General features: G+C 41.6%; 2 protein-coding genes across 2 annotated transcripts in view; one reads left to right on the forward strand and one right to left on the reverse strand.

Annotated features, from left to right (window-relative positions):
• Positions 1–13,302, reverse strand: part of gmpr (guanosine monophosphate reductase) — a 94,575-nt gene extending 81,273 nt beyond the window's left edge. The window contains exon 1 of the mRNA XM_073023933.1: positions 13,082–13,302. Coding sequence (XP_072880034.1) covers positions 13,082–13,168 — 87 coding nt within the window. The 5' untranslated portion in view covers positions 13,169–13,302. The remainder of the gene's footprint in view (positions 1–13,081) is intronic.
• atxn1a (ataxin 1a) overlaps positions 1–20,776 on the forward strand; it is a 478,304-nt gene that overhangs the window by 398,318 nt on the left and 59,210 nt on the right. The gene's annotated exons all lie outside the window — the stretch shown is intronic.

Here is a 20,776-nt window from a genome sequence, read left to right on the forward strand (position 1 = left end):
TTGGTAGCTGTCTAGTTTTGGGTTGTGCGAGTGGGGTGGATTTTTCAGTTCCAACATCTCTTTATTGCTTAGGACATGTTTATATTTTGACCTTACGAATCTATGTTTACATCTCTGCTCCCAGACTGCTATTGTACTGCTTGACTTTTTATATGCCTGCTGCCTTTTATGCATTAGTAACTGATAATGGCTAGTGCACTTAAATTCGTGAGCTGGAATGTAAAGGGATTGAACCACCCTGTTAAAAGGAGGAAGGTATTCTCACATATTAAACAACTCAAAGCTGACATTGCTTTCCTCCAAGAAACTCATATTCGTTGTTTTGATAACTCCCGGCTTCTGTCAAAGTGGGCGGGTCAGCATTTTCATTCATCCTTTGCCGCTAAAGCTAGGGGAGTTTCCATTCTTATTAACTCAAATATTCCTTTTGAACTCCATAATAAAATATCTGATACAAATGGCTGTTTTATTATTGTTTCTGGTAAACTATATAACACTAAAGTTGCACTAGCAAACCTGTATGCCCCCAACTTTGATTATGTTAACTTTTTTGAACGGTTTTTTTCCTCACTACCAGACTTAAACTCATACTCTCTTATACTGGGTGGTGACTTCAACTGTTGGTTGGATCCTAAACTGGACCGATCGTCCTCTGTTACCAGATCACCTACTAAATCTGCCTTAGCTATTCAATCGTTTCTCTCTAATTTTGGTATCTCTGATATATGGCGTTTCCTCCATCCTATGGAGAGAGATTATTCTTTTTTCTCACATGTTCACCATACCTTCACTAGAATTGACTATTTCTTACTCGATAACCAACTTATCCCATTTGCCCACTCTTGTGACTATCAGAGTATACTGATTTCTGACCATGCCCCAATTACCCTCTCTCTGAACTTTCCTGGTCTCCCTCAGAGGAACAAACACTGGCGGTTCGATTCAACTTTATTATCGGATGATGATTTCATAAAATTTATTAAGGACCAGATAACCTTTTATTTTAACACTAATACATCACCTGAAGTGCCATCCCAGATTGTCTGGGATGCCATGAAAGCATATCTGAGGGGTCAAATAATCTCTTACACAGCAAATCTCAATAGAAGATCCCGTGCAGATCAAGCAGACCTCATTAACCAGATTAAAGATTTGGATCAAATATATGCCCAAACTAAGAACCCTGAATTATACAAGAAGCGCGTTGACCTCCAAACAAAATTTAACCTTCTGTCCACTCAACCTGTTGAATGCCAACTTCTCGAAAGCAAGAGCCGCTTTTACATTCATGGGGATAAGTCTGGTAAATTCCTAGCCAATCAGCTGAGGCGTTCCAAAGCCAAACAACATATTACAAAGATCCGGAAGGAGAACGGAGACTTTACATCGGATCATTTAGAAATTAATGACGCATTTAAAAATGTTTATTCTCGGCTTTATTCCTCTGAATCCCTGAATGACAATATCTCTGTGGATCAATTTTTACAGAATCTGAATATCCCCTCACTTTCATCTGATTTCAAAGCCAAACTCAATGCGCCTATATCACCAGAAGAAATATCTTTTGCAATTTCTGCACTGTCCTCAGGGAAATCTCCTGGACCTGATGGGTTCCCTGTGGAATTTTATAAATCATTCTCTTCACTTCTTTCTCCTCAGTTACTTTCAGTATTATCTGACTCGTTTAATTACGGCAAATTGCCACCCTCTTTCAATGAGGCATCTATTATTCTCCTTTTAAAAAAGGGCAAAGACCCAACAGAGTGTTCCTCATACAGGCCGATCTCTCTGCTCAATGTTGATGTAAAGATCTTAGCTAAAGTGTTGACTCATAGATTAGAAACCGTTATTCCCTCCATTATCTCTGATGACCAAACAGGCTTTATTAAAAACCGTCTCCCTTTTTTCAACATTCGGCGTCTATTTTAATATTTTATACTCAGTTCCAACTGGGACTCCTGAATGTGTTATCTCCCTTGATGCAGAGAAAGCATTTGATCGTATAGAGTGGAACTACCTTTTTGCAGTCTTAGAAAAATTTGACCTCGGCCAAAGTTTCATCTCTTGGATCCAATTGCTGTACCTGTGTCCTACTGCTTCTGTTCTAACTAATTTTCAGAAATCCCAAGTATTTAATCTCAAATGTGGCACCCGTCAGGGATGCCCCTTAAGTCCCTTTCTCTTTGATTTGGCTATAGAACCTCTGGCGATAGCATTTCAAAATTGTCCTGAATTGACCGGGATTTGGAGAGCATAAAGTTGAGCATAAAGTCTCTCTCTCTATGCTGATGACTTATTACTCTTTCTCTCAAATCCGTCTACATCCTTACCTCTAATGTTTTCACTTCTTGACCAGTTTAGCCAGATCTCTGGCTATAAACTCAACTTACATAAGAGTGAACTTTTCCCAATTAATAAAGAAGCACAAGAACTAATATTTCGTGATCTCCCTTTTAAAGTAGTCCATAATCAATTTACTTATCTTGGAATTACAGTCACAAGGAAGTTTAAAGATCTCTTTCGTGAAAACTTTATCAATCTTTCATATGCTATAAAACAGAGTCTGGTACAATGGTCACCTCTATCTATGACCTTGGTAGGTCGTATTAATGTTGTTAAAATGTATGTTCTCCCCAAATTTTCATACTTATTTCAATCTATCCCAATTTTTATTCCTAAATCTTTTTTTGATTCCTTAGACTCTATTATTTTGTCATATCTGTGGCAGAATAAGCGCTCCAGAATTAATAAAATCCACCTCCAAAAATCTAAAAAAGAGGGTGGCATGGCTTTACCTAACTTTCGCTTATATTACTGGGCAGCTAATATACGTTGTGCTGCCTTCTGGTCTTTCTTCCACGGTCAACCCGAGTGCCCTATCTGGGTGGCAATGGAGTTGAGCTCCACTAAAGAATTATCTATATCTGCACTTCTTGGCTCTGCACTCCCTAGCAGTCTGCCCAGATCAATAGCTAATCCTCTGGTTAGACACACTTTGCGTATATGGGCTCAGTTCAGGAAATGCTATGGTTTCCAGGGGTTTTCCGTTTCTAGCCCTGTCGCACATAATCACCTTTTTTTTACCTACTACGTACGATTCAGCATTCCATGTTTGGTACAGGAAGGGCATTAGACATTTTGAAGATCTCTTCATTGATAATCGCTTCGCTTCTTTTCAGCAGTTCTCCGTTAAGTTCAACCTGCCTAACGCTCACTTTTTCAGATATCTCCAAATCCGACACTTTATTGCTCCTTTAATTCCTAACTTTCCTGAAATGCCTGTGAAAAATGCTATGGACCTATTTCTTTCCATTAATCCACTAGGTAAAGGTTTAATTTCAATTATCCGAGATAAACTAGCAGCCTTACGACGGGCCCCTGTGGATAAAATTAAAATGGCCTGGGAACAGGATCTAAATATCTCTTTATCCGAGGAGAGCTGGGACTCAGTTCTCAAATCGGTTAACTCAACCTCTCTTTGTGCTCGCCATTGCCTCTTACAGTTTAAGATTGTTCATAGAGCCCATATGTCTAAATCTAAACTATCTCGATTCTACCCTGGCATTAGTCCGCTCTGTGATAAATGCAAGAGGGGCGTGGCCTCTCTCATCCATATGTACTGGTTCTGTCCTAGCTTGGAGAAATTCTGGAAAGATGTCTTCACTACATTATCGGGTATTCTGAATCAGCACCTAGAACCTAATCCCTTAATTGCTCTGTTCGGTTTCTGGGGCGAGACAGATTTATGTCTGGGTCCGACCAAATGCCAAATACTATCCTTTGCCTCTCTCCTGGCGAGACGCTTGATCCTCCTTAGATGGAGAGATGTTGCCCCGCCCACTCATGCGCAATGGCTTAACGACATTATGGCCTGCTTGGACCTCGAAAAAATTCATTATTCAGTTCTTAATTCGGATCTAAAGTTCCATAAGGTCTGGGGACCTTTTATCGAGTACTTTCATAACCTTCCTCTTGACTAGGGTTTTTTTTTCTATTTTTTTTCTTCTTTTCGGTCCCTTGCTTTCAGCTCCCTTTTTTTTTCTGGTAGTAGGCATTATTATCCTCTGTTGCTAAGTGTATTCACAGTCTGGGAGTTTGACTGTCTGGACTTATACTCTTTATGCTGTGTGGTGGTTGGTCTGGAGTTGTTGTTTTTTTGTGTTGTGGGGCTTGGGGAGGACACTAAGCTCACTTGTCTTTAATTTAGGTGCTTTTTTGTTAAATTCTCTTCCTTTGTAGCATATTGTTATTGTATGCTTAATCTTGCACTGTATTAATGCTCCTCATTGGGATTTGGGGTTTTTAATTTTGTAAAATGTTTTGAAAAACTAATAAAAAAATTTTTTTTAAAGGGGTAAAGACCCAACAGAGTGTTCCTCGTGTAGGCTGGTTTCTTTGCTCAATGTTGATGTTAAAATCTTGGCCAACGTTTTGGCTTATAGATTAGAAATTGTTATTCCCTCTATTATTTCTGATGATCAAACTGGTTTTATTAAAAACCGTCTTCCTTTTTTTAACATTCGGTGTTTATTTAACATTTTATATTCACCTCCTACTGGGATTCCTGAATGTGTTATTTCCCTCGATGCGGAGAAAGCATTTGATCGTATAGAATGGAACTACCTTTTTGCAGTTTTAGAAAAATTTGACTTCGGTCAAAGTTTTATCTCTTGGATCAAATTGCTGTATTTATGTCCTACTGCCTCTGTTTTGACAAATTTTCAGAAATCCCAGTTATTTAACCTCAAACGTGGCACCCGCCAGGGATGCCCTTTAAATCCCTTTCTCTTTGATTTGGCTATAGAACCTCTGGTGATAGCATTTCGAAATTGTCCTGAATTGACCGGGATTTGGAGAGGGGGTGTTGAGCATAGAGTTTCTCTTTATGCTGATGACTTCTTACTTTTTCTTTCAAATCCGTCTACATCCTTACCTCCAATGTTTTCACTTCTTGATCAGTTTAGCCAGTTCTCTGGCTATAAACTTAATTTACATAAGAGTGAACTTTTCCCAATTAATAAAGAAGCACAAGAATTAACATTTCGTGATCTCCCTTTTAAAGTAGTTCATAATCAATTTACTTATCTTGGGATTACAGTCACAAGGAAGTTTAAAGATCTCTTTCGTGAAAATTTTGCCAATCTTTCATATACTATAAAACGTCTGTTACAATGGTCACCTCTATCTATGTCTTTGGTAGGTCGTATCAATGTTGTTAAAATGTATGTTCTCCCTAAGCTTTTATATTTATTTCAATCAATCCCAATTTTTATTCCTAAATCTTTTTTTGATTCCTTAGACTCTATTATTTTGTCATATCTGTGGAAGAATAAGTGCTCTAGAATTAATAAAGTTTATCTCCAAAAATCTAAAAAAGAGGGTGGCATGGCTTTACCTAACTTTTGTTTATATTATTGGGCAGCCAATATACATTGTGCTACCTTTTGGTTTTTTTTCCATGGCCAACCCGAGTGCCCTAATTGGGTAGCAATGGAGTTGAGTTCCACTAAAGATTTATCTATCTCTGCACTTCTTGGCTCTGTACTCCCTAGTAGTTTGTCCAGATTAATTGTTAATCCTCTTGTTAGACACACTTTGCGTATATGGGCTCAGTTTAGGAAGTTTTATGGTTTCCATGGTTTTTCCTTTTCTAGCCCTATCTTACATAATCACCTTTTTTTTACCTACTACGTATGATTCAGCATTCCATGATTGGTATAGGAAGGGTATTAGACATTTTGAAGATCTTTTTATTAATAATCGCTTCGCATCTTTTCAACAGCTCTCTGCCAAGTTCAATCTGCCCAATGCTCATTTTTTTAGATATCTCCAAATTAGACACTTTATTAATCCTTTAATTCCTAACTTCCCTGAAATGCCTGAGAAAAATGTTATGGATTTCTTTCTTTCTATTAATCCACTACGTAAAGGTTTAATATCATTTATTCGTGATAAATTAACATCCTTACGGCGTGCCCGTGGATAAAATTAGATTGGCTTGGGAGCATGATTTAAATATCTCCTTATCTGATGAGACTTGGGATTCGATTCTCAAATTGGTTAATTCAACCTCTCTTTGTGCTCGCCATTGCCTTTTACAGTTTAAGATTGTTCATAGAGCCCATATGTCTAAATCTAAACTATCTCGATTTTACCCTAACATTAGTCCTCTCTGTGATAAATGCAAAAGGGGCGAGGCCTCTCTCATTCATATGTACTGGTTTTGTCCTAGCTTGGAGAAACTTTGGAAAGACGTCTTCATAACGTTATCTTGTATTCTGAATCACCACCTAGAACCTAACCCTTTAATTGCTTTGTTCGGTTTTTTGGGTGAGACAGATTTACGTCTGAGTTCGACTAAGTGTCGAATATTATCTTTTGCTTCTCTCCTGGCTAGACGTTTAATCCTCCTTAGATGGAGGGATGTTGCCCCGCCCACGCATGCTCAATGGCTTAATGATATTATGTCCTGCTTAGACCTTGAAAAAATTCATTATTCAGTTCTTAATTCGGATACAAAGTTCCATAAGGTCTGGGGACCTTTTTATTGAGTATTTTCATAACCTTCCTCTTAACTAAGGTTTTTTTTTCGGTCCCTTGCTTTCAGCTCCTTTTTTGTTGGTAGTAGGCATTAATATCTTCTGTTGCTAAGTGTATTTACAGCTTTGGGGGTTTAAATGTCCTGATGTATACTCTCTAGATTGTGTTGTGGTTGGTCTGGAGTTCTTTTTTGTTGCGGGGCTTGGGGAGGATACTAATTTTACATATCTTCAATTTGGGTGCTTTCTCAATTATCTTCTTTTGTATTATATTATTATTGTATGTTTATTTTTGCACTGTATTAATGTTCTTCATTTCGATCTGGGTTTTTTTATCTGTAGCGATGTAGAAAATGTATAAAGAAACTAATAAAAAAAGAGAGAGAGGGAGTGAGAAAGGGAGAAAAGAGAGAGAGAAGGCGCGAGAAAGGGAGTTTGAGCAGAAGAAGTTAAAGATAATGCGAGAGGGGGGGTCGAATGCCGGACTTAGGTGGAGGGTTCAAGGTGACCCAGGAGGTTCAGTTGGTTCCCCCATTTGAGGAGACCGATGTTGATCGGTACTTTCTACATTTCGAAAAGGTCGCTGTAAGTCAGGACTGGCCGAGGGATAAATGGGCTGTTTTACTCCAGAGTGTGCTTAAGGGGAAGGCTCGGCAAGCTTACTCAGCGTTGTCAGCAGAAGATGCAAAGAAGTATGATGTGGTAAAAGAGGCTATACTCAGGATCTATGAGTTAGTCCCAGAGGCATACCGGCAAAGGTTCCGGAGTGTGAGGAAGCAGTGGGACCGCACGTATTTAGAGTTTGCCCGGGAGATGCAAATGTATTGTGAGCGTTGGTGCACCTCGAAAGGGGTCTCTGGGGATAATAACAAACTGTTACAGCTAATGCTGATTGAGCAGTTTAAAGATTGTGCCCCTGAAGGTATGCGGACCTATCTAGATGAGAAAGAGGCAGAAACCTTAGCCGCGATTGCTAAGTTAGCGGATGAGTACGTGTTAACATACAAAGCAAAGTTTACCCCGAGAAGGGTAGTAGAGAGGGCAGAGAAAGTCCGCCGGCTAAGCCAGAGAGTAAGCCGGGGACTAGTGAGAAAGGTAAGGAAGACGGGAAACAATCTGGCAGGAGGTCTCCTAGTTTTGTATGCTTTAATTGCTGGAAAGCCAGTCATATTGCGTCCAGTCACAATAGGGGTACGGTCTGCACTCCCGATACCCGAGGTAGATGTCTTGCTTGGGAACGACCTAGCAGGTGGGGATGTGTCCCCAGCAGTGAAGCTGACTAGCAAGCCTGCCAAGACTGAGGACCCGCCCATAGTTTCTGAAGTTAATCCCGCCTGCGCATTAACTCGAAGCATGGCCAGAAAAGCGGCAGAGACAGGCGCCAGTTTAAATGAGTCCAGTGTTGATTTAGCTGAGATGTTTTTACCAGCCCTGTACCAAGAGGGTTTAGAGGGTGGTAAAATGGAGAATAGTGGAGCTAAGGAAAGTAAAAGAGACGAGGCAAATTTAGAGTTGTCAAGGAACAAGATTTTGAGCCTTGCCCATAAGCTACCCCGAGGTGGACATTTTGGAGTGAAGAAGGAATTTATGGAGGCACAGAGCCAAGATGAGAAACAGATGTGGCAGCTAGAAGGTCCAGGGTTGGACACAGATGATCTATCTAGCTTGACAGAGCCGTTTGCAGTTGAAGAATTTAAGTGTGTTCCCAATGATGTGAGGGCAGACCTAGATGAAAAGGATGCCACTACCTTGAGGGAGTCTGCTGGGTTAGCAGATGAGGTTGTCTTAACCTGCAAGGTTGAGTTTACTCTGGAGGGGAGTTGCCCAAAGAGTACCTGGGAGGATCAGGGAAACTTGGAATTTGAAAGGGGGACTGGTATTGAAAGCCTAGGAGAGGCAGATGTCCTGTTGGCCTGTGTGCAGGTTGAGGAAGAACCTCTGGATGCACAGGGTACTGAACCTAGTGTTGAAGCTCAGGAAAAGTCTAAGGGGTCTGACTTAGTTGAAAAGGAATGCAGTCCTTTTGGGTCAGATGGACTTGGTTCAGTGAAGAAAGGGTTAACCTTGGCACCAGTAGAAAGTGAGGATTCTCAGTCACTTGTGTTAAAAGTTAGTGATGAGATGAAAGCTGGTGAGATGGATATTATTGAAGATATTGAGGGAAAAGGTGTTACTGGACTTTTGAATAAAGTAAATTTAAAGTCGGGTTTAGTTCCAGGACTGTTAACAAAACAATGGTTTGTTAACAAGGTGCCTGCTAGTCAATTACAGTTTATTTTGAAAGATAAAGATAAACGACATGCTGATGTTGTTCAAGTATGTGATTTTGAGAGGAAAAACTTGAAGTGTTGTTTTGACCCAGAGAGACAATAGGTGCAGAAGTAGACCATTCGGCCCTTCGAGCCTGCACCGCCATTCTGAGATCATGGCTGATCATCTACTATCAATACCTGGTTCCTGCCTTGTCCCCATATCCCTTGATTCCCCTATCCATAAGATTCCTTCTTGAAAGCATCCAGAGAATTGGCCTCCACTGCCTTCCAAGGCAGTGCATTCCAGACACCCACAACTCTCTGGGAGAAGAAGTTTTTCCTTAACTCTGTCCTAAATGACCTACCCCTTATTCTCAAACCATGCCCTCTGGTACTGGACTCTCCCAGCATCTGGAACATATTTCTTGTCCAATCCCTTAATAATCTTATAAATTGTAATCAGATCCCCTTTCAATCTCCTTAATTCCAGTGTGTACAATCCCAGTCTCTCTAACCTCTCTGCGTAAGACAGTCCGGATATCCCAGGAATTAACCTCGTGAATCTACGCTGCACTTCCTCTATAGCCAGGATGTCCTTCCTTAACTCTGGAGACCAAAACTGTACACAATACTCCAGGTGTGGTCTCACCAGGGCCCTGTACAAATGCAAAAGGATTTCCTTGCTCTTGTACTCAATTCCCTTTGTAATAAAGGCCAACATTCCTTTAGCCTTCTTCACTGCCTGCTGCACTTGCTCATTCACCTTCAGTGACTAATGAACATGGACTCCTAGATCTCTTTGTATTTCTCCCTTACCTAACTCTACACCATTCAGATAATAATCTGCCTTCCTGTTCTTACTCCCAAAGTGGATAACCTCACACTTATTCACATTAAACGTCATCTGCCAAGTATCTGCCCACTCACTCAGCCTATCCAAGTCACCCTGAATTCTCCTAACATCCTCATTACATGTCACACTGCCACCCAGCTTAGTATCATCAGCAAACTTGCTGATGTTATTCTCAATGCCTTCATCTAAATCATTGATGTAAATCGTAAACAGCTGTGGTCCCAATACCGAGCCCTGTGGCACCCCACTAGTCACCACCTGCCATTCCGAGAAACACCCATTCACCGTTATCCTTTGCTTTCCATCTGCCAACCAGTTTTCTATCCATGTCAATATCTTCCCCCCAATGCCATGAGCTCTGATTTTACCCACCAATCTCCTATGTGGGACCTTATCAAATGCCTTCTGAAAATCAAGGTACTCTACGTCCACTGGATCTCCCTTGTCTAACTTCCTGGTTACATCCTCAAAAAACTCCAATAGTTTAGTCAAGCATGATTTGCCCTTGGTAAATTCATGCTGGCTTGGCCCAATCCTATCACTGCTATCTAGATATGCCACTATTTCATCCTTAATAATGGACTCTAGCATCTTCCCCACTACTGATGTTAGGCTGACAGGACGATAGTTCTCTGTTTTCTCCCTCCCTCCTTTCTTAAAAAGTGGGATAACATTAGCCATTCTCCAATCCTCAGGAACTGATCCTGAATCTAAAGAACATTGGAAAATGACTACCAATGCATCCTCAATTTCTGGGGCAACCTCCTTTAGTACCCTAGGATGCAGACCATCTGGACCTGGGGATTTGTCAGCCTTCAGTCCCATCAGTCTACTCATCACCGTTTCCTTCCTAATGTCAATCTGTTTCATTTCCTCTGTTACCCTATGTCCTTGGCCCATCCATACATCTGGGAGATTGCTTGTGTCTTCCCTAGTGAAGACAGATCTAAAGTACTCATTAAATTCTTCTGCCATTTCTCTGTTTCCCATAACAATTTCACCCAAGTCATTCTTCAAGGGCCCAACATTGTTCTTAACTATCTTCTTTCTCTTCACATACCTGAAAAAGCTTTTGCTATCCTCCTTTATATTCCTGGTTAGCTTGCGTTCGTACCTCATTTTTTCTCCCTGTATTGCCTTTTAAGTTAAGTTCTGTTGTTCCTTAAAAATTTCCCAATCATCTGTCCTCCCACTCACCTTAGCTCTGTCATATTTCCTTTTTTTAAATGCTATGCAATCTCTGACTTCCTTTGTCAACCACTGTGGCCCCTTTCCCCCCTTTGAATCCTTCCTTCTCCGGGGGATGAACTGATTTTGCACCTTGTGCATTATTCCCAACAATACCTGCCATTGCTGTTCCACTGTCTTTTCTGCTAGGATATCCGTCCAGTTAACTTTGGCCAGCTCCTCCCTCATGGCTCCATAGTTTCCCCTGTTCAACTGCAACACTGACACCTCCGATCTGCCCTTATCCTTCTCAAATTGCAGATAAAAACTTATCATATTATGGTCACTACTTCCTAATGGCTCCTTTACTGCAAGATCGCTTATCAAATCCTGTTCACTGCACAAGACTAAATCCAGAATAGCCTTGTCCCTGGTCAGCTCTCATACAAGCTGTTCCACGAATGCATCCCGTAGGCACTCTACAAACTCCCTATCCTGGGGTCCAGCACCAACCTGATTCTCCCAATTCACCTGCATGTTGAAATCCCCCATAACTACTGCGACATTACCTTTGCCACATGCCAATGTTAACTCCCTATTCAACTTGCACCCAATATCCATGCTACTGTTTGGTGGCCTGTAGACAACACCCATTTGGGTCTTTTTGCCCTTACTGTTCCTCAGTGCTATCCACACAGACTCTACTTCTCCTGACCCTATGTCCCCCCCTTGCAAAGGACTGAATCTCATTCCTCACCACCAGGGCCACCCCACCCCCTCTGCCCACATTTCTGTCCCTACGACAGCACGTATACCCTTGTACATTCATTTCCCAGGTCTGATCTCCCTGCAGCCATGTCTCCGTTATCCCAACAACATCATAGTTACCCATTCGCACCTGAGCTTCAAGCTCATCCGCCTTATTCCTGACACTTAATTCTGATATAGAATTTTTAACCCATTTCTCCTCTCTCTGTTTAAATCGCTGCCTATTGTGCTTAACCCAGCTCCCCGAACTCCCTTTGGGCTATACGCCCCTTGAATTTTGTTGTCCTTTCTAAATTTACTTATTCTTTCAACACATTTAACTCCATGTTCCGTCAGACCATCCCTCTGTACATGTGTCCTCCTTATCACTTGTTCCGCCTCACCTTTCTCTACTACACACTTAATATTCCGGAACCATGTAGTTCCCATCTGTCCTTTATTCTTCATCTCGACTATCTGTTAGTGTCATTAAGGAAACTAATCAAATTAAAGATCCTGAAGATAAAATTAATGACTTGTTTGAAATTAATGAGTTGTTTGGAAGTTCAGCAAATGGGTTTAGTCTGGACAACATTGATGATACCTGTGAAGGGGGTCTCTGAAAGCCGTATCCAAGCTGATAAGCCAGCTGACCACGCAAGGGTTAAATGTTCTGTTTCAGAGTGGAAAAAAGGCCAGGGGTGAGCAAGCACCATTTTTGAATAACAGGATCTGATTTTGCAGGAATTTGACTTTTTTTTTCTTTGTAACAAAGCATATGAAAGATAAAAACATCATGGAAGATTGACTGTTTGAATTAGGTTTAAAAGTAAACTGGAGATTAGAGTTTGCATACACTTCTGTAATGTACCACATTATAATCACACATGTATTGGTTCACACTTTGTAATATACACCTAAACTAAGAATTAACTCCACTGTAGGAAAAGAATTACTGTCACTTATTCGGGTGTTACAACATCTTGAGGTTTATATTTGTCCGGCATGGAAGCCACTGATAGTTTACACGGTTTATGGCCACCTGCCCTTGACTTTCCAGCGAAGTATGTTACAGTTGCGAGCTTTAGGGCCACTGTTGCCGACTTTCATAAAAACCGGTCAGACCTTGCAGACTACGGAGCAGTTTATTTGGTTCCGCCGGGCCACCACCAACAGTGAGGGCTTCTGTGTTGCCAGTTCGAAGTGGACGCAAAGCATTCGCAGCACAAATAATGAAAGCTCAGGACAAACACGCTCAGCAGGACAGAAGTAACCGAGTTCCAATGAGACATAATCGCCAGTCAAAGGATTGGGTTACAGTTATTCACTTGACCTTCAATTCGTCCCTGTATAAACTCGCTGCCAAACTACAAGGCTGGTCTAAACAAAACAACTTTTGCAAAACACCTGAAGACCCTGCTGAAATAACTGCGGTGTATTAAAGAGGGGCGGGGTTAAACTAACAGTGTTTAAAGTGACCCCCCCCCCCCCCCCCGAAAGCTTCCGCGGACACTCTTCCTCACCTCGGACCTGCTCTTCAAGCTGCTCCGTTTGGGTCGCACCAGGACATCCTTGAAGTCCAGTTTAAGGTCGACGTCTACCCGGGGCATGGTGAGGACTGCTGCCGTACGAAACCTCGTCCGATGCAGCAAAAGCCCGCAGTCTGTGCTCACCGCTCATTTATAGCCCTGCAGCACTGCAGCCGCCTCGCACTTTATTTGGACACATGGTATAACCCAGGCTGCTGCACTGCCCTCCCTCTGCGCGGGAAGACTGCAGAGCTAAACAACTACAGGGCATCCTTGGACAACAGCCATCGGCTCTTCCGCTGAAGGAACATCCCCTCCTCTCCACGTGTGAAAGGGAGTTTGCAATTACGTTTGAAACATCGATGTTGCATTCCGCATCACCCCAGCCCAGCCAACGTGCATTGAACAAAATCTGCAGATACTGGAAATGCGAACAAAATGAAACAGACAAAAACGCGGGGAAGTCTGCAGATGCCGGGAAACAAAGCAACACACACAAAACGCTGGAGGGACTCAGCGGGTCAGGCGGCCTCTGTGGAAATGAATAGATAGCCTATGTTTCAAGCTGAGACTCTTCAGAATATGCTGTGTTTGTGGAAAAAGCTTCTTTTTGAAACAATGTTGTACCTCTGTTTAAGAAGGGAGCAAGGGAAAATCCTGGGAATTATACAGTATAGAAAGTTGTAGGGAAATTTCTGGAGAAAATTCTTAGGGATGGGATATATGAGCATTTAGAAACCTATGGCCTAATTAGAGAGAGCCAACCAACTTGATTTTTTGACAATGTGACTAGAGAGATTGATGAGGGTAGGGCAGTGGATGTTCTCTATGTGGATTTTAGTAAGGCATTTGACAAAGTCCTTCAAGGGAAGCTCATCCGGAAGATTAAATGCATGGGATCTGTGGTGAATTGGCTGCTTGGATTCAGAACTGGCTTGTGCATAAAAGACAGAGGATAATAATTGAAGGGACTTACTTGAGTTGGAGTTCTGTAATTAGTGGAGTTCTGCAGGGATCTGTACTGGGACCTCTGCTGTCTGAGATGTATGTAAATGAGCTGGACGAAAATGTAGATGGGTGGATCAGTAAGTTTGCATCTCATACCAAGATTGGTGGAATTGCGGATAGTGCAGGAGACTGGCAAAGAATACAGCGCAATACAGACCAGTTACAGATAATGACTGAGAAATGGCAGCTGGAGTTTAACCCAGATAAATGTGAGGTGTTGCACCTCAGTAGAGCAAATGCAAGGAGAGAGTACACTGTTACGGCAAGATCCTTAACAGTGTTGCTGAGCAGAGATCTTGGGATCCAAGTTCATAGCTCCTTGAAGGTAGCTACTCTGGTTGATAAGGTGGTGAAGAAGGCTTATGGAATGCTTGTTTTTATTAGTTCAAAGGTCAGGAGGTTATGTTGCAACTTAATAGAACTTTGGTTAGGCCACATCTGGAATATTGCCTACAGTTCTGGTTGGTCGCCTCACTATAGGAAGGATGTTGAGGCTTTGGGGAGGGTGCAGAAGAGGTTTACCAGGATGCTGCCTAGTTTAGAGGACATGTGCTACAATGAGAGGTTGGATAAACTTGGTTGCTTTCTCTGGAGCACTGGAGGCTGAGGGGAGATCTGACAGGTTTATAAGATTATGATAGATAGAGTAGACATATGTTCCCCAAAGTTGAAATGTCTAATACAAAAGGGCATGTGTTGAAGGTGAGGGGTTAGTTTTAAGGGGATGTGAGGGGTAAGTTTTTACTATCAGGCTATCAGGAATGCACTGCCTGGTACGGTGGTAGAGGCAAATATAATCGAGGCTTTTTAGAGAGGTTTAGATAGGCACATGGATGTAAGGAAAATGGAGGGATACAGATGTGGTACAGGTGGGAGGCATTAGTGTTTGGGTGTTTTTGATTTGCTTTTTAGCTGTTTTGGCACAACATTGTGGGCCGAAAGGCCTGTTTTTGTGCTGTACTGTTTTTATGTTCTATTTTCTATATTGAGTTTACAGGGCAAAAGATTGTTTTAAGGTAGTTTTAAGTTGTAGAGAAGGTAATTGGGGAATGGATATGGCAAAGGGCCTACTTGCAATAGGGTGTGGCTATGGGCTTGAGTCAGTTGCAGGGGTCGTCCGGTTAAAAGGGGCTAGGGGGGTCCATTTGATAACTTGAAGAGAACTGTGTTGCTAAACACCAAAGTGTAATGCAGGCTGGCAGGTCAAGCTGTACTTGTGGAGAATTGATAAACTGAGTCAAAATTACCTACGATCCAGGGACAGTGAGTTGCCCAAGGTTGGAACATTTGATATTGAGTGCAGTAGGTGGCAACGTTCTCAAAAGGAAGATGAGGTTCAATTTCTGAAGCTTGTGTTTGGTCTTATAAGAGTGAGGGAGACTACAAACTGAGCCTCCCATTGCCTGTCACTTTATTACACGAACTGCAGAGTGGGATGGGGAATCAAAGCGACAGGCAACAGGAAGCTCGGGGTCACTCTTGTTGACTGAACACAAGTGTTCAGCAAAGCGATCACTCGGTCTATGTGTGGCTTCTCCAATGTGGAGGAGCAAAACTCCAAACACCAAATGCAGTACACGAGATTTAAAGAAGTGCAAGTGAATCAGTACTCTCATCTGGATTGACTTTGGGTCCCTGGATGGAAGAGATTAAAGGAAATGCAACAGTGAAGCTGTAATTCACCTGCATTTCTTCAAATCTAATGCACGTCTCCCACTCTGATCAGTCTATGGTTTCCTGCACTCTTCCAATGAGACCCAACATAAGCCTGAGAAGCAACACCTCATGTTCTCCCTGGCCATCATGCAACTTTCTGCAATCAGTATTGAGCACTCCTATCTATTTACTTTCTCTTTCTGTATTAGATCTGGCAATTTCCACTGTTGTTGCCTATGTTATTGTTATTGGTTCTGTTTTCTTCTCCCCATTAGCCTGACCTGCTGGGTAAAATGAAAAAAAAATTATTTGTCACATGTCACATTAGCTTTATTTGAAACGTACAAAACATGCATTGTTTTGTGTCAACAATCAACACAGTCCAAGGATTGTGCTGGGGCAGCCCAATGTAGCATGCTCACAATGTAACTGTTCGGCTTTGGAACGTGGGAAGAAACAGCAGCACTCAGAGGAAACCTACACAGTCACGGAGAGAACATATAAACTCTGTACAGGTAGCAGCGGGAATCAAACTACAATCTTGGGAGTTATTCTTAGCAACACAATACACCTCATTTGTGTTATAAATCTCATTAACTCTTTCGACTGGATAACCCCAACAATTCATCCCTATGGCATCTTTGACCTCACTGTATGAAACATCTTCTTCATGTCCTATCCAGCCCTCGGGCCACCTTCTCTGCAGTTTGAATTTATCTTTTAAAATACCTCTTTCCCACTCTGATAAAGGATCTACAATCTGAAAGCCTGGAGGCATTAAAAGTGATCTTTCAAGAATCACCAGAGTCAGGAATGGTTCTGATGACTGGAAAATCACAACTGTCATTCCACCCTTTAAGAAGGGAGGGAGGCAAAAGGCAGGAAATTATAGGATAATTAGCCTGACTTCAAGATTACAGAGTCCATTATTAAGGATGAGATTTCGGCTTACTTGGAAGCACATGATTAAATGGGCTGAATTCAGCCTGGTTTCCTTAAGGGGAAATTCTGCCTGGCAAATCTTTTGGAATTATTTGAGGGAATAACAGGCAGAATAGACAAAAGAAAGTCAATGGGTGTTTACTTAGATTTTCAGAAGGTCTTTGATAAAATGCTGCACATCAAGTTGCTAAACAAGATAGGAGCCCATGGTATTACAGGAAAGATACTGGCCCAAATAGAAGATTGGCAAGAGGCAAAGACTGTTTGACGGTCACTGTACTCATGGTGTTCCCCAAGGCTAGGTGTTGGGTCCATTACTTTTCACATTATTTGCTACCAATCTGGATGATGGAATTGATGGCTTTGTGGCCAAGTTTGCAGATGACCCAAAAATAGATCGAGGACCAGGTAGTGTGGAAGAAGCAGAGGATTTGAAAAAGGACTTAGACAGATTAGGAGAATCGGCAAAGAAGTGGCAGATGAATCCCAAGTATTTAATCTCAAACGTGGCACCCATCAGTGATGCCCCTTAAGTCCCTTTCTCTTTGATTTGGCTATAGAACCTCTGGCGATAGCATTTCGAAATTGTCCTGAATTGACCGGGATTTGGAGAGGGGGTGTTGAGCATAAAGTCTCTCTCTATGCTGATGACTTATTACTCTTTCTCTCAAATCCGTCTACATCCTTACCTCTAATGTTTTCACTTCTTGACCAGTTTAGCCAGATCTCTGGCTATAAACTCAACTTACATAAGAGTGAACTTTTCCCAATTAATAAAGAAGCACAAGAACTAATATTTCGTGATCTCCCTTTTAAAGTAGTCCATAATCAATTTACTTATCTTGGAATTACAGTCACAAGGAAGTTTAAAGATCTCTTTCATGAAAACTTTGTCAATCTTTCATATGCTATAAAACAGAGTCTGGTACAATGGTCACCTCTATCTATGTCCTTGGTAGGTCGTATTAATGTTGTTAAAATGTATGTTCTCCCCAAATTTTTACACTTATTTCAATCTATCCCAATTTTTATTCCTAAATCTTTTTTTGATTCCTTAGACTCTATTATTTTGTCATATCTGTGGCAGAATAAGCGCTCCAGAATTAATAAAATCCACCTCCAAAAATCTAAAAAAGAGGGTGGCATGGCTTTACCTAACTTTCGCTTATATTACTGGGCAGCTAATATACGTTGTGCTGCCTTCTGGTCTTTCTTCCACGGTCAACCCGAGTGCCCTAACTGGGTGGCAATGGAGTTGAGCTCCACTAAAGAATTATCTATATCTGCACTTCTTGGCTCTGCACTCCCTAGCAGTCTGCCCAGATCAATAGCTAATCCTCTGGTTAGACACACTTTGCGTATATGGGCTCAGTTCAGGAAATGCTATGGTTTCCAGGGGTTTTCCATTTCTAGCCCTGTCGCACATAATCACCTTTTTTTACCTACTACGTACGATTCAGCATTTCATGTTTGGTACAGGAAGGGCATTAGACATTTTGAAGATCTCTTCATTGATAATCGCTTCGCTTCTTTTCAGCAGCTCTCCGTTAAGTTCAACCTGCCTAACGCTCACTTTTTCAGATATCTCCAAATCCGACACTTTACTGCTCCTTTAATTCCTAACTTTCCTGAAATGCCTGCGAAAAATGCTATGGACCTATTTCTTTCCATTAATCCACTAGGTAAAAGTTTAATTTCAACTATCCGAGATAAACTAGCAGCCTTACGATGGGCCCCTGTGGATAAAATTAAAATGGCCTGGGAGCAGGATCTAAATATCTCCTTATTCGAGGAGAGCTGGGACTCAGTTCTCAAATCGGTTAACTCAACCTCCCTTTGTGCTCGCCATTGCCTCTTACAGTTTAAGATTGTTCATAGAGCCCATATGTCTAAATCTAAACTATCTCAATTCTACCCTGGCATTAGTCCGCTCTGTGATAAATGCAAGAGGAGCGTGGCCTCTCTCATCCATATGTACTGGTTCTGTCCTAGCTTGGAGAAATTCTGGAAAGATGTCTTCACTACATTATCGGGTATTCTGAATCAGCACCTAGAACCTAACCCCTTAATTGCTCTGTTCAGTTTTTGGGGCGAGACAGATTTATGTCTGGGTCCGACCAAATGCCGAATACTATCCTTTGCCTCTCTCCTGGCTAGACGCTTGATCCTCCTTAGATGGAGAGATGTTGCCCCGCCCACTCATGCGCAATGGCTTAACGACATTATGGCCTGCTTGGACCTCGAAAAAATTCATTATTCAATTCTTAATTCGGATCTAAAGTTCCATAAGGTCTGGGGACCTTTTATCGAGTACTTTCATAACCTTCCTCTTGACTAGGGTTTTTTTTTCTTTTTTTTCTTCTTTTCGGTCCCTTGCTTTCAGCTCCCTTTTTTTTCTGGTAGTAGGCATTATTATCCTCTGTTACTAAGTGTATTCACAGTCTGGGAGTTTGACTGTCCGGACTTATACTCTTTATACTGTGTGGTGGTTGGTCTGGAGTTGTTGTTGTTTTTTTCTTGTGTTGTGGGGCTTGGGGAGAACACTAAGCTCACTTGTCCTTAATTTGGGTGCTTTTTTGTTAAATTCTCTTCCTTTGTAGCATATTGTTATTGTATGCTTAATCTTGCACTGTATTAATGCTCCTCATTGGGATTTGGGGTTTTTAATTTTGTAAAATGTTTTGAAAAACTAATAAAAAAAATTTTTAAAAAAAGAAGTGGCAGATGGACTACAACATAGGGAAGTGTATGGTCATGCATTTTGGTAGAAGGAATAAAGGCGCAGACTATTTTCTAAATGGGGAGAGAATTCAGAGATCAGAGGCACAAAAGGACTTGGGAGTCTTAGTGCAGGATTCACTAAAAGTTAACTTGCAAGTTGCATTGGTAGTTGGGAAAGAGAAAGTGCAGTGTTTGTATTCACTTCAAGAGGATTAGAATATTAAGGCAAGAATGTAGTGCTGAGACTTTATAAGGCATTGGTCAGCCCGCATTTGGAATATTATGAGCACTTTTGGGACTGATGTCTATTGAAGGATGCTCTGGTGTTGCAGAGAGCCCTGAAGAAGTTAGCAAGAATGATCCTTGGGATGAAAGGGTTAATATATGATTTTGATGGCTCTGGGCCTTTAGTCACAAGTTTAGAAGGGCATCTCACTGAAACCTGGAAAGAGTGGAAATGGAGAAGATATTTCCAATAGAGGGAGCGTCTAGGATTAAAGGGCACAGCCCCAGAATTAAAGGGCATCCATTTAGATGAGAGATGTGGAAGAATTTCTTTAGCTAGAGGGTGGTGAATCCAAATGGTTTCTGAATGTTATTATACCAGTCTCAATCAATTCCTCTGGCAACTCATTCCATATACACAGCACCCTCTGAATGAAGAAATTGTACCTCGATTCCCTCTTAAATCTCTCACCTTGAACCTAGTTCTTGGGGGGGGGGGGGAGTAGGGTAAAGACAGCATTTACCCTTAGCAAACACACAAAATGCTGGAGGAACTCAACAGGTCAGGCAGCATGCGCCCTTATCTGTGTCCCTGATAATTGTATACACCTATAGGGCCACTCAATTTCCTACAAAACCAAGGAATAAGGTCCAAGACTGCCCGGCCTTTTCCTGTTACTCAAGCCCTTGTGTCCGAGCTGCATCCTTGTTAATCTCTGTAGTGTCTCTGTTGTTATGACTACTGAAGGGTGGAGCTTGGTGAACCATGACTCTGCTGTTTTTCCATCACTTTTTCCTCTGTTGGCCAAAGGTTATGTTGACTAACAAGAGGCAATGATGAGTTTCCTCTCTGGTGAGCTTTTGCTGAGCATGACTTCCCAGTTATAGAAAGGAATCCAGGCGTAAATTATATTCTAGTGGCTATGGACTTTGGCTGTGCAGTGGGAGAGTGGGGGAGGGCAGGTTGATAGATTTCACATTCCAGATATTTAACATAAGCCCATTCTTTCAGTAATGAATCAAAAACAAGTTGGAGCTCAGTCTCTGAATGTGCATATACACAAGTATTGCTGTTATTCAGTAAATAATATTGTAATGATCCTGATCCAATAGTGGACTCACAATGATGTGGATCCA

The sequence above is a fragment of the Hemitrygon akajei genome, chromosome 20 (assembly GCF_048418815.1).
Source record: "Hemitrygon akajei chromosome 20, sHemAka1.3, whole genome shotgun sequence".
Taxonomy (NCBI): domain Eukaryota; kingdom Metazoa; phylum Chordata; class Chondrichthyes; order Myliobatiformes; family Dasyatidae; genus Hemitrygon; species Hemitrygon akajei.